The following is a 15,253-nucleotide window of genomic DNA, read 5'->3' as shown; positions in this document are numbered from 1 at the left end:
GTAGTGCTGAGGATCAAACCCAGTGCCTCATGTGTGTGAGGCAAGCACTGTACCACTGAGCTATAATCCCAGCCCCCTTGAACGTATTTAGCTCACATCAAGGCTTCTAATTCCACTGACAAGGAAGGCACAAAAAATGGTAGCTTAACATCAAACTTCTGAAATGTAAAAGCATTATTCATTATTATCTCAGGCCATGTTAATATATGATAAAAGAACTGACCAACCAGTAAATCTATATTTGGTTTAGGATAAGATTGCTGGTGATCACACCCAGAGATGCAAAGGATGACCTGACCAATTGTTTCCTCACCATGTTCCGGGGAGTTTAGAATTCATTACTGACCTGTGAAGATGGAAGGAACCTAGAAGGTACTGTGATTATGCTCAATTTTATCACAGATTTGGAAAGAGGAAAAAAATAACCCCTAAGGCCTAAAAGTTGTAGAAAAGATTCAAGCTCAAGCTTCTGACTCTACATTTGATCTGAGGGACCCAGATCAGATGAGGCAGATATAAAACAATTTCTAAAACTGCAGGACCAGTCACAGACCCACAAAGACAACTTACCATGCTTTCCACCCTCCACTTCTGATACTGCTTTCTGAGATGAGGCAAAGGAATAAGAGCTTAATAATCTACTTTCAAGAGACTGGGATGATGCTGACGGCAAATAATACCTGGATCAGAGAGAACTTCTTTAGCAGCTGCTATGTCAATGAACTTTTTCTCAGCCTTTTTCTTTTCTTCTTCATTTTGGAAGTTATCTGGGTGCCACTGCAGTGCTAATTTTCTATATGCCTTAATGATTTCTTGCTTTTTGGCATTTCTGAGGGGTGGTAAAACAAACAATCATTAGTTAAGTAGCCAACCTTCTTCCATAAAAAATGAGATTAACTGCCAATGGGATTTTATAGTTCCCAGCTCTGTGTGACCATTAAAATCAGCCAGGCTGCCTCAGATACCTGTTCACTAAGAATCTCTCTGAGAATAAAGTACTGATTTTATAATTTAAGATACCTTGATTTGATTCCTGTTTGGCATTAAAAAGGCTTTGAACCATTTGCCTTGGAATTAGTTTACTTATTAAGAACAAAGTTTCAGGCTTTGGTTTGAAGATTGACAGTTTACTGGATCACAGAAGATGGTCTTATGATAAAAGCACAACTTTATTTTTAGGCCTAAGATATTTTTCTTTTCCTCATTCCCTCTCTCCCCACCAAAAGAAAGTTCACTTCTACTACTTTAACCCTTCCTAATAATAATAATAATCTATGTCTAGAACCTGGTGTGTACAGCCTTTGTCACCAACTTTTAATTCTCTATTATTGGTCTCTATCAAACTTGCCTGTGGCATATTCAAAATAGCTTTATCTTATTAAGGATTGTTAGAATAATAGTTGACCAAAATTACATAAGTAAATGAATCAGGGAGAGAGAAAGAGATGATATGATTAGCTTTAAGACAGTAGCAATGTAAATTTTAATAATTTCACCTTTTTACTCCCAAGATTTTATAATAATCTCGTTTCTGTGACTGTTTCAATAGTCTCTGTGCTTTTTCTAGACCTTCCCGAATCTGCTGATCATTTTCATTGTGTTCCTGAGCAGCTTCATAATCTTGAATAGCTGTCAAAATATGTTTAAGATAATGCTGTTAGGGGGGATTACAATTTATTGCCTCTACACATCCTGCAGAATTGATACTAAAGTCATGTCCCTTCACCATTATTGCTAAAAGCTTAAGTAATAACTTTGTTCACAAACTTACAAAAGACAACTAAGGCTGAAGTCAGGTAGCCTGTTAAAAAATGCACTGCTCTTGGTTTACTTGCCCACCCTCCCACATCATCTCCGTATGCCTCCTTCAATGTACATTAATATCAGTAATCCACATTACACACAGTACTCTTTACTGAAACTGAAGTGAATGTTCATAGGAAAGTAAGACATTGGCAAAGAAAATCTGAGTGGACAGTTTAATAGAGATGCTAGAAAGGTATCAGGAAGAACACATCAGCAGTCAGGGTGACCACATCAACTATAGGCTTCAACACACACAGTAGCAACAGTGATTTTTGGCCAAGGATTTTCAGTTTAACGAGCAAGAAAAATTTAAAGGCAACCATCAGGTAGTCTAAGATGAAAACAAGCCTGCACAAGCTCTTGACCTGGCATGTGGAGCAGCTGCCTGCAGCACTATCCCTCCTGGGGCCCCCAAATCTGCCTCTAAGCAGAGTGAAAGGTGTGCAATGTGGAGGAACCCCTGACATGGCAGCTTGGCAGGTATCATAGAGGGGGCATGTTTATTTGAACAGTTGCCACCCACTTAAAGCCTACCTGAGCTCCCCAATACAGAGAAGAATTTCAAGAAAACAGTAAGTGATTTTCTCCATTATTAAGTCCCAAATTAGTTTTTCTTCAAACTAGAGCTAAACCACTTCTCACCTTTCCCAGCTACCACTGGGAAGCCTTTGCTCTTTTAGTGCAAAAAGAGATGTGCCTGTTTCTGAATATGAAGTTTTACTGGAATACAGCCATGCCTATTCATCTGCGTATTGCCTTTGCGTTGCAACAGAAACCATATGGCATGCAGAACCTGCAATATTTACTATCTAGCCCTTTATACAAAACATTTGCCAACTTCTGCTATTAAGCAATAAAAAGAACTACCAAAGCATGTAACATAAATCTCAAAAACATGCTGAATGAAAAACTTTATATATATATAAAATCTGTGGAGAAAATCTGAACAACAGTTGCCTATGGGATGGGGACTGACTGGTAGAGGACCAGAGGTAATGCTGTATTCTGCATATTGACAGAGACTCTCCTTTGACCAAAACTTTACACAGACTCTTCTAACTAGATCCCAATCTTGGGATTCTCCATCCTGGTAGAATCTATTTTGAGCTAGAGTCTTGCTAAGCCTGTTTAGGGAAAAAAAAAAAAAATCCCCCAACCTTGGTATCTGACCACAAGTTTATCATATTCCTTGTCCCTAGGTTCTATATCTTATCACCCTGGCTTGCTTTCAGCTGGAAGTTTCAAAACATGTACTTTATATATTCATATAAATGGATGATGACAGTTGCTCTAATCAGTGTGTGAAAATATATAAGCAGCTTCTAATTTAGCAAGCCAAATTTCTATGATCCTAATATGACCAATCTCTTCCCCATATATAGGAGCTAGGGACCTAAGTCAACAACCTGGAAAGAAGAATCAGCCATGAGAACTCTGAAATGCTCCCTAGAGTAAGTATAGCAGGATGCATCAGGTGCTCCTCCCCTCAGGTTCTAGCAAATGTAACTGCTTAACATTTTGGTGTTGGTTTACTGTCACTTTGTTCCTATCAAAAGCAGCCCCAATGAGATCTAAAAAGAGTTCCCCTTCATTTTTCCTGACATCGAAGGCATCCTTGAACAAGAATGTTTGTGTTTTGTTTTATTTTGGTACTGGAGATTGAAGCCAGAGGTGCTTAACCACTCAGCTACATCCCAGCCCTTTTTATATTTTGAGATGGGGTCTTACTATACTGCTGAGACTGGCTGCAAACTTGAAATCCTTCTGCCTTAGCTGCCAGGTTGCTGGGATTATAGGCATGCACCACCTCGATGGGCTCAAACAATAGTCTTTACTTACTTTCTATGGATGGATCCCCAAATTAATAAAGCCCCATATTCACAAAACTACACCTATCAATGCTTAAATATTTTTAAATTGATTTTTAAAATGGTAAAGCCAGTAAATAGAAGAATATGGAAAGCCTTCATTTTAACTCAAGATTTCAACTGAAGTATTATCCAGCCTTCTTATCATGATTGCTCCTTTATATCATTTACTTTCTCTTCACTCCCTTTGTCCCCCTCTTAGATTTAATTTTTATACTTGTAATAAGACAAAGAATAAACTCATGTTTAAATTAGTATTAAGCCATTAGATTTCCCTAAAAAGCAAAACTTGCTTTTTTCATTACAAAAGCATCTTTTGAATTATATTTAACAGCTGAAGAACTCTGACCAAACTGCTAAGCTTTTTCTACTGCGGTTTCCCTAATTTTACCATTAGAGCTAAGGACTTACGTAGAGATGACAAGATGTTCCTTTGATCAAAACTAACTGGAATGCAAAATCCTAGCATAAAGTCATCTCTTCATGGGGACAACGTAGCTCAAAAAGGAAAGGAGCATACTCAAAGGATCTTAAATAAATGTTCATGACATACTGTCACACAAAGCTACAAAACAATACGTAGAATTGTTTTTTTTTTTTTAAAAAATGTATATTGCTATATGTGCCTTACTTTCAGAAAATAGGACACTGCCTATATTCAGCATCCTCATAACATCTAGCAGGAATCTCTCTTCATTTCTTCAACTTCAACCAAGCAGGGGAAAAGCAGCTATCCTAATGTTAGTACACAATATGAAGGTCACAGAGGATCATTTTTTAGTAGACATATGAATTTCATGTATGCTTTATATTTATATTATACAAGCTAGGCATATGCACAGGATATGTGGGTATATATGTATATGCATAAAATACAGACTAATGTGCTTAGACAAAAGTCTGGAAAGATATAAATCCAAAATGAATAGTGTTTATCTCTGACGATGAGATCTATAAATTATTTGTTTTGTTTTTTTCTCTAAGTTGACTACTTGCCTGTACCAACCTACAGCAAAGAGAGCTAAAATTTTTATATTATACTCAACTAGTTTTCAATAGAACTCTTTCCATAATGTACCTTTTAAATTCCACTAAGAAAGAATAATTTCACACTTACTACCACTTTTCCAAAATTGTCAACATTCCCAGGTATGCTGGTAAATATGTTCTAAATAAAAGGCAACTGAACATGTGTAAATTTGACATAATGAACCTTTAGATACTGCAAATTAAATTCCTTAAAGATTTACCTTCATCATACATTTCTTCTATTAAATAGGCCTCTGCTCGATCTTTTAGTGCATTCACATTGTCAGGTTCTATCTGTAAAACTTCAGAACATACTCTAATGGCTTCAACAGGCTTCTCATCCTAAAAGCAAGTATGAGAAAAGAATTTACGGTTGTTATTCATCATGTTAAATATTTACATTTCAGGGAAAAGTCAACTGTTACCTTAGAAAAGCAGTGACAGATCCTTTCTTTTGAACGAACTGTGTATTCAGCAATGCTGGGCTCTGTTTTCATGACAGATTCATATTTGCTGGTTGCATCTGTGTATCTATTAAATGATCAAAATGTGATGAGTAACCAATAAAATTCTATTTCCAGAGCTGTGCAAAGGACCCTCTCTCTTCATTGTGCGTTGCTTTATCAATTCAAGTAAATGAGCACCTGCCTTTAAACACTATTCAGACCTTGTTAACCCAGAGCTGCATGGAAGGTACAGTCCAGAGATAAACACCTGGCCACAGGAGATATACCCAGACACATCAAGGCATGCCTATGAACACCAAACCCAGTGATGAAGTCCTTTACAGACCAAAGCTCAGATTTTGAAACTCAAAACACCTGAAGTTTGACTTAAATGGAGCACTTTCAAAATAGAGTTCCAGTTTTATTTTTTGGCTACTACACATTTTTATGAAAAAATGGCACATAATGGGCTGTTATTATCAGTAAATGCCAATATTCACAAATAAGTATAATGCAGTTCCTTATGGAAGGAACCTGCTTAGATTCCCAACTTTCCAAGCTTCCTAAGAGCAATACATTTAAAAGAAAAGCTAGTTTTTAGGAGAGTTGATAGATGTACTTAACTGGAGAAACAGAGAAAAGTACAACTAAAAACCCTAGATATTAAGAGTCTAAAGAGGGGATAAAAGACAAACTTATCTAGTGGCCTTAGGAGCTGAGGAAAAACATGATGGTAAATTCCCTGGCTTTATTTTTGGCTTCCTATATCCCAGACTTGGAGCTGAAGATGCCAGCAACCCAAAAATGTAAAAGCAAAAATAAAACCCAAAGTCTCCCTGACTAGAGAACCTGAGAAGGGCAGCCCAGCAGTAATGGCCTTAGTCCAGCCAAATACCTCAGATAACACGCCTGAGGCCAGCAAAAGCCAGTGGAGAACCTAGACATCTCCTTGCTGAGGCTGAATGGGGTTCCCCTCCATCTCTACTAAGGCAATAACAGAAAAGGCCAAAAGGGAGCCAGGACTTTCCTCCACCCTACTCCTCCAATGGTGGTGTTAATGGAGAACACCATGTGAGGAGCCAGAACTCTTGCCTGTACCAACCTATTTTCTAGCAAGAAGCCTCCCCACCCTCAGGTATCAACAAAAGCCAAGGAGGAAATTTCTGTTTCCATCCAGCAGTAACAAGGTGATGCCACCCTCCACTTTGCTGAAATTATGTTAGAAAAACCCAGCCAAAAGCAAGGTTTAAATTAAAACCAGAGCCTTATAACAAAGTGAGAATTCCTTGTTTCAATTAAAAACCATTCATATTAAAAAATGGAAAAATCTCAAACCAAATGAGAAAAATACTAAATCCCAATGAAACAGAGGTATTAGAATTATCTGATAAAGATTTTAAAGCAGCCATGAAGAAAAAGCAATTACAAATAAAGTTTAACTCAAGTGAAAAGCACAGGATGGCTGAGCAAAGAAAGACCAAATGGAGTTTTTAGAACTAAAAAAATATTAAAATAAAACCCTCATTGAATGTACTCAATAGCAAACAAAGAGAACAGAGAAAAGTATTCATTAACTGGAACAGAAATTGTCAAGTCTGAACAACAAAGAGAATACAGTCTTAAGTGAATACTCCCAAGGACCTGTGAGATTCTAACAAAAGATCTAACATTTATGTCATTGTAGTCTAAGATGGAGAGGACAAAGATCTAAAGAAGTATTTAAATAATGGCTAAACCTACATGTTGCTTAACAATGGAGCTGCATTCTGAAAATGTGTACTTGGGCGGTTTCATCATCATAGAAGTGTCAAGGACTACATTTACACAAAACCAGATGGTACAGCTCAGATGGTACAGACCTGGCCTCTAACACAATGTTTTAGGCTTCTGCTGACATAACACAGCATGCTGTTTTATAGTCAACTTTAAAAAAAAAAAAAAAAAAAAAAGACAACTAAAAGGAATATACTCTGTATATAAAAACCAGTAGTATAGTTATCCACTATCATTACCAACTATTATGCATTATATATAGTTGTATGTGCTACACTTGGATACAGCTATCAAGTCTGTTGTGGTCAGCATCACCAGCAACATCTTACCTGACTAATGTGTTACAATGGCTATATCATTAGGTCATCTTAATCTTAGGGGACCATCATTACATATGTGGTGTATCTTGAGTGAATATTGTGATATGGCATATAATATATTTGAGAAGCTAAGTTTAGACTTATGAGTAGAGTAACAAGAAATCCAGGCCAAGACACATCACAATTAAACTTATTAAAGAGGAAAATCTTGAAAACAGAAACCTGAGACTCTAGAGGGGAGAACTATAAGAATGACATAGAATCTTATCAAGAGCTATGGAGGCCAGATGGTAGTAGCACAAAATTTTCCAGGTGCTGTATTAACTCAGAATCCTATACCCAGAGAAAATCTCCTCTGGGAATTAAAGGGAAACCAAGATATTCTCAGATACAAGAAAACCAATAGACCAACCCTAAAGGAAGTCCTCTAAATGAAAGGAAAAGACACAGGGTTGGGGGTATAGTTCAGTGGTAGAACACATGCTCAGGGTCTGGGTTCAATACCCAAAACTTAAGGAAAGAATAAGAGGTGGAATCTTAGAACATTAACAAGGAAAAGAACACAGCAAGCAAAATATGAGTGCATACTTGCCATAATCTATCCCCCAAAAGTTCATGTGCTCAAAGTTTAGTCTCTAGTGTGACAGTGCCTTTAAGAGATAGAACCTAGTGAAAGGTAATTATTAAGTCCTGAGGGCATCACCTCTAAAAGATATTAATGAAGTTATCCCACAACCAAGTTAATTCTCTAGAAAGCAAGTTATCATAAGGCCATCCCACATGCTTCTCTGCCACACTGACATAGTCAGGGAGCCCTCATAGGATGTTGGCCCCATGCTGTTTGGACTTACCAGCCACTAAAATAATGAATTACACTATAAAGTGCCACAAGTATTTTATTGTAGCAGCACAAAACAGACTAAAACAATATTCTAGACTTACTTTCTTCTTTAGGTTTCTAAATTGTGTTTGATGTTGAAGCAAAATTTACAACATTGTATTGTGGTATGGAAACACAGGACAATTATAAACAGTACAGGGTAAAGGCTATTAAAGGAAAATAAGGTTCTTTTACACATAAACTACTAAAATGATGCTATAGACTAACAAGTTTTGTCAAATCCATAGCAAACACTAAAAAAGCTGGGCAAAGAGATACATGCCAAGATTCCATAAGTGAATAAAAATGGAATTCTAAAAGTGCTCAAATAGCCAAAAGGAAAAATAACAAACAGAAAACAAAGCCCCTATTAAGCCCCTAACCTATTACAATTACATTAAATGTAAAGGTAAATGGTCTAAATAAAGTGATTAGAAAAGATTAGCAGGGTACATTTAAAATTATGACCCAACTGAAAGCTGTCCTCAAGAAACTCCCTTCAAATGCAAGCTGAAAGTAAAAGGATAGAAAAGACCATACCTTGTAAATAGTAATCAGAGGAAAGCAAGAGAGACTATACTGTCATATAAAGTAACAGAAAATTATCAGAAATGAGCAATACAGAATGATAAAAGGGTCAATTCACCACACAGCAATCCTAAACGTGTATACACCAAACAAAAAAACAATTAAGAAGATGAAAAGATAAAGAGTGAAAGAAAGGCTTGGCATGATGATGCACATGTGAAATCCCAGCTACCGGGGAGGCCAAGACAGGAGCATAACTTCAAGGACAACCTGGGCAACTTACATACTCTCCCAAAAGTAAAAGAGGGGGCCAGGGTTGTGGCTCAGTGGAAGAGTGCTTGCCTAACATGTGTGAGGCACTGGGTTCATTCCCCTGAACCGCATAAAAATAAACAAAAGTATTGTGTTCATCTGCAACTAAAAAAAAAAATTAAAAAAAAAAAAGTAAAAGGGGTTGGGGATATAATTAAGTGGTAGAGCACCCCTGAGTTCGATCCCCAATGCGGGGGGTGGGGGTGGAATAAAATGTTATTATGACTTTCAATGGGTGAATGGCTGAAGTGTAGTCCACGTACACCATGGACATTTCAGCAAAAAATAGGAAGGAAATACTTATGCACATAATAATCTAATAAATCTTCAGAGATTTATGCTGAGGTGGAAAAAAGCCAATTCCAAAAGTTTACATATTATATGATTCCATTTCTATAACACTCTTGAAGTGACAAAATTATAGAAATGGAAAATAAATTCATGGTAACTTGGTATTCAGGAAGTGGTAAGGACAGGAGAGAAATAGTTATGGCTATAAAAGGGCAACATGAGACATTCTTATGGTAATGGAATTAATCAATATTCTGATTATGATATTGTATTATAGTTTGCCAGAAGTTGGAGGAAATTGGGTAAAGCATTCTCATGTGACAGTTTCCAAAGGTATTAGGAATAGGGAATTCAGAGCCTACCTTCTACTAAGCACTGTTATGTGGAACTTTCTCCATTTTCTTCAACTCCCCTGCCCCAACCTACAAACCACCTATAAACAATACTTATACAGACACAACCTATATTCTGGCAACTTCTACGTATTTTTTAGACTTATGATTTAAATACCTATCACCTTCTCCAGAAAGCTTCTCTTTTTAACTTCTGGCCTTAATACCTTGGACTGCATTAAAAGCCCCTCTTTGGTATTCCCATCATACTCTATACATTCTAACAGTTTGGTATCATATTATCCGTTAATCAGCAAATTATATGTCTGTCTTTCACACAAAGCAATAAACTTAAGACCAAAAACTTATAATCAAATTAATTTCTGTACCCTTAGTACACTCAATAAAATATGGCCTAACAGGGCTGGAGCTATAGCTCAGTGGCAGACCACTTGCCTAGCATGTGTGAGGCACTGGATTCAATCCTCAGCACCACATAAAAAAGCAAATAAATAAAATAAAGGCATGCTGTCCATCTATAACCATAAAAAAAATCTGGCCTAACATAAATCTGCTGATAAGGATACTATACAATTAATATTTATATTCTACCTTATTCTAAAAATGTATAATCCTGGTGGTTTTGCTAAAGCCCAGTGCCATCTAGAATACTTCACCCTCAGTGACAGAGAATAAATGAGCTTGGTAGAGTTCAGTAGTTCATTTGTGCCCACAATCTGATGTAAGAAGGAAAGGCTGGGTGGTTGGGATAAACATATTCTTACCTGCCATCTCTGATGAGCTCTTCAGCTGATTCAATCAGCTTATTAAGTTTTTTTACTTGTTTATAGTGTGCAAAACACCTTTTATGATCCTGATCAAGTTTTAGACATTCACGAACTTCACTGCTCATGGAATTGAAAAAAGAAAAATGCTCCAAGTCAAAATAATCAGTTTTCCATATTAAATACAAAAATCACAAAATAGTATTTTGATTTGTAACAAAACATACTTAATAATTTACTATGTACTTGTATATGACACTATACCATGAACACATTTTCTAATTCAAAGTAAAATGACTTATATAGAATTATACATTAAACAGTATTTTGTTTTTAGAAAACAAATTACTTGTTTACTTACTTTCATGAAATAAACACTTTTCACGAAAATAAACTATGAAACTAGAGTAATGTAAGAAATGATATATAAATAGTATAAAATGTCAACCACATGTTAATTTGATATTAAAATCTTAAAACTGACCTGAGGGATAATTCATGGTCTCCTAGTTGGTAGTACAGTGTGCTGATTTTATAAAATGCTTCAGTATTATCATTCTTCAGTTTTGATGTGGCTTTTAAGTCACTTATAGCTTTCCTAGGTTCTCCTTCTTTTATAAAACATTCAGCTCGAAGTTCCCGTAGTTCTGCATCCCAAACACAAACCTTGAGAAACAAAAGAACTAGACTTTAAGAAACAATAAATTATGAACACTCATTACTGTATCCCACATATTTTTATCTGTATATTTATAAACATCCTCAATGTGATGACTTCCGTATTGTAAAGAGTGTTTAAAAGTCTTTTACAATTTAAATATGATTAAAAAAAAGATGGCACCCACCTGTAATCCTAGCTATTTAGGAGAATGAGATAAGAGGATTGCAAGTTATAAGACAATCTCAGCAACATAGCAAGACCCTGTCTCGAAATAAAATGAAAGGAAACAAAAAGGCTGGGAATATGGCTCAGAGATAGAATGTTTCTGAATCCAATCCCAAATACTGGGGGGAAAAAATTGTGGCAGTTGCTTCAAAAATATCTTAAAATTCTAATCTGGCCCTTTTCTTTACTCCTTCAATTATATAATTCTAAAACTGAATAATAATCATTTTAAAAAAGGCAACATAGCATTTACTATCCATGGTTGTTCCCAGTGAAGCATATTTGAGAGAATTTCCAATAGTCAGTTCTTTTTACTTAACAATTCTAATGTCTATTCCAGAAAATAAATCGAGTAAAATACGCTGCGAAATATGTGTATTCTACTGATAACTAAATTCTCTCTTTTAAAGTGTCATTTCCTTGAAATTAAATCCTCTTATCAAAAAAATAAAGGAAAAGGAAAAACAATGTGAGAAGGCTGGAGGCTTCACCATTTGTTTTATCAAAAGTCCATAATGTTTAGAAAATATACTGGCATTCTTTAAAACATAAACCCAAAAGCTCAGCAATGTGACATATGGGAGTATCTTTACATAATTTATTTGAACTGCTCTAAGTCATGACCAATTTTCACATTAATGAAGATCAAAATCAACATCATATAAATTAAAGAATCATAGACAGTGAGGAAGGTCAAAATGGACAATCTAACTAGTGTTAGAAAGTAAAGGTCACAACTTTACATTTCCTAATATTGTAAAACATAGTTTAGTAAAACATAAATTCCACCAGCTCATATCACAAGATTTCCCCTATAATTATGAAAGAAATGTCCATTCTACATACAAGTTTACTACCAAGATTTAATGAAACTGTACATCAAAATACTGTGAAAATGGTAATTAAGTATGAATTATGACTGCTTCCACTTCATTACTTTAGACTTTCTTCTAAAATCATGTGTCATTAAATCTTTCTGAGGCAGGGAAACCCTAGATTTAAGTTTCCTATCTAGAACCCTCTGGGTCCTGTCAACTCTGTCTGCCTTCTTTCCTACAACACTCCTTTTTTCCCCCAAATATAATTTTTCCTTTCCTTTTTCTTCAACCAACTGTCATCTCTTACACCATTATGTAATCTCCAGAGTTCTTTTCCCTCAAAAATTGAAAAATCAAACCAAAATAGCAAAAGCAAGTAATGTATGAAAATATGTAACTCTCACTCCACAGCACATTCAAAACATTCTGAAAACCTCAGTTTTCAGCACATTCTGAAAATTCAGTTGCAAATTATGTTCCATACAAACACAATCTTTCATTTAACAGCTGAAAGTTCGTTTTATTCTGTCTAGGTGTTTTGTGGTATATTGTATGTTTAAGTGATAAACACGTCTTACAGTAAAAAGCAGTAAGTGCCGCTTGTTAGCATGGTATCTAAGAAACTTACCTCTAAAATCTTATCAAGGAAGGTTATAGCAGCAGTATAATCTGCACTTTCAAAAGCCTCGAGTGCTTGTGAACGCAAACGTTGCATTTCATCAGACTTGAGAAGTTGTGACTGGGCTTCCTTTTCTTCATTTTCACTTGGATTAGATTTGAGCTACAAGAACAACAAATAAAACCTTAAATCCAGTACTCATAAACAAAGTCTCACCATTCCAAGTAAGTCTGAGCGGACCCTGAGGCAGAGGACCCCAGTTAATTCCCATATTCCTAACCCCATAATTTAAGGTAATATAAATATGTGTTTTAAGCTGTTAACTTTGGATAATTTGTTATACAGCCACAGGAAACCAATACAGCAGTAACACAGGGTAAAAGTTTTACCATTTCTCTGTGGCAAAATATTATATGACTTCACTTATATGTGGAATCTTTGAAAACAAATTTTCAGTCTACATAGAGAATAAAACAGTGGTTGTACCAGGGTCTGTTTGAGAAATAAGAAATGGAGAGTTGTGGGTCAAAGGATACAATATAGCAGATATGTAGAATTGACAAATCTAATGATTAATGTACAATATTAGGAATATAGTTAATAATAATATGTGTGAGTCATATTCAGGATCTATTACTAAATGAGTAGATTACAGCTACTCTTGCCACATGGGAAAAAACATGAATGAAGATATAATGGATACATTACTTTCTTCCAGTTTAGTAATAGTCACTGTACTATAAATGTATCTTTATGCTGTCATGTTGTATACCTTAAATATACACAATAAAATTAATTTCAAAAATTAATTTAAAAAAATAAGATGTTAGAGGCTGGGGTTGTGGCTCAGTTGTAGTGCGCTTGCCTAGCACGTGTGACACACTGGATTTGATTCTCAGCACCACATACAAATAAATAAACTAAAGGGCAATCAACAACTAAAAAATATTAAAAAATAATAATAATAAGATGTTAGACTTTGGCATAATATACATTCATTGATCTGCTTGTTTTTTAGATACTAATATTGCCAAGGCTAAAAAATTTAATTATAGTTTAGGGAGTAAGCAACACAAATTTTAAAAAATTTATATACTTGATAATATATAAAAAAATATGTAATACTTAAGTCACATTCTCTAGTGACTTCTGGAATTTGCCTTTATATTCTTTCTGAATGGCAAAAAAAAAGAAACGAAGAAAAGAACCAATTTTTTAAAATGAATCTTATACAAATCAGAGAGAAGGAAATTACATTCAAGCACTCTAAGGTCCTTATGTTATCCACAATGTTAAAGCTTACTATTGTTAAATTAAATAAGCACAAGGCCAATGGCCTGAGGTTATCACCTACAGTGAGTTCCCACTTAAAGTAACTGCTCGATTTTGTATATAAAAAACAAAACTAAAAACCTAACAAAATCAAAGAACCTCAGGCAATCACAAGCAGTAAACCTCATCCAATTGCAGGCTGTCAACTCACTGACCATGTCCAAACAAGGCAAAGGCAGCACTTTCACCAATAAAGCTATTTCTATACCTCATTTCCAGTTTCTTTCTATAAAATAATCATGGCCACATTGCAGAAGGCAGCTCTCTGAACCTTTTCTGGTTCTAAGTACTGTCCAATTCATAAATCCTTCTTTGCTAAAATAAACTGCCATATTTAACATGTTGAAAGTTTTAATACTATTTAGCTATAGTAATCAAGAGCCTAAGAATGGCAAAGGACACACACATTGAGCAATACAGACACAATGAGCAATGGAACAGAATAGAGAACTCAGAAGGACCCACACAAGTACAGCCAACTGAAAGAGGTGCAAAAGCAACTCACTAAAGGAAATTGCTAGAGTAATGGGACATCCAAAGGCAAAACAGATCAAGCTTGAATCTAACTTCATATTATTATACAAAACTTAATTCAAAATAGGTTATAGATTTAAATGTAAAACTTAAAAGCATAAAGCAGGAGAAAAGTTTTATAACTTAGAGCTTGATGACTATTTCTTAAAAATGATACCAAAAGCACCTTGTACTTTGTGCTTTCCATAGAAGTGGAAAAAAAAACAATAAATTTTGTCAAAATTAAAGCTTTTGTTCTATAAAAGACACTGAAGAAAACTAAAATATGCACTGGGGCTGGGGCTCAGCAGTAGAGCACTCATCTTGCACGTGTGAGGCTCTGGGTTCAATCTTCAACACCACATAAATAAAATAAAAAGGTATTGTGTCCACCTACAACTAAAAAAATATTTTAAAAAAAGAAAACTAAAATATTTGCAAATATATACACATATCTGACAAAATACCTTAAAGAACACTCATAACACCAGTTTTTTTTTTAAGTAATCCTATGAGAATATGGGCAAAAGACATTAACAGATATTTCATTGAAAAGGATTTACAGATGAAAATGTAAATGCATCATTAACCATTAAGGAAATGTAGATTAAAATCATAATTTGATGACAAAAATAAAAAATAACAGTGATATCAAATCCTGGACCAAGGATGAAGAGGAATGTAAAATGGTACAGTCACTCTAGAAAGCAGTTTG

At 35.1% G+C, this 15,253-nt stretch overlaps 1 protein-coding gene across 2 annotated transcripts in view; it reads right to left on the bottom strand.

Annotated features, from left to right (window-relative positions):
* Positions 1-15,253, bottom strand: part of Dnajc3 (DnaJ heat shock protein family (Hsp40) member C3) — a 62,557-nt gene that overhangs the window by 4,435 nt on the left and 42,869 nt on the right. For both annotated transcript variants that reach the window (XM_076871966.1, XM_076871967.1), the window contains 7 exons: positions 12,703-12,855; positions 10,855-11,036; positions 10,371-10,490; positions 5,129-5,234; positions 4,925-5,045; positions 1,497-1,629; positions 681-829 (listed from right to left, as the gene is read on the bottom strand). In XM_076871966.1, coding sequence (XP_076728081.1) covers positions 681-829; positions 1,497-1,629; positions 4,925-5,045; positions 5,129-5,234; positions 10,371-10,490; positions 10,855-11,036; positions 12,703-12,855 — 964 coding nt within the window. The remainder of the gene's footprint in view (positions 1-680; positions 830-1,496; positions 1,630-4,924; positions 5,046-5,128; positions 5,235-10,370; positions 10,491-10,854; positions 11,037-12,702; positions 12,856-15,253) is intronic.

Source organism: Callospermophilus lateralis, chromosome 12 (assembly GCF_048772815.1).
Source record: "Callospermophilus lateralis isolate mCalLat2 chromosome 12, mCalLat2.hap1, whole genome shotgun sequence".
In the NCBI taxonomy this organism is placed as follows: Eukaryota; Metazoa; Chordata; class Mammalia; order Rodentia; family Sciuridae; genus Callospermophilus; species Callospermophilus lateralis.
Note: the sequence above shows the minus strand (reverse complement) of the source record. Positions and strands in the feature narration are given on the sequence as shown.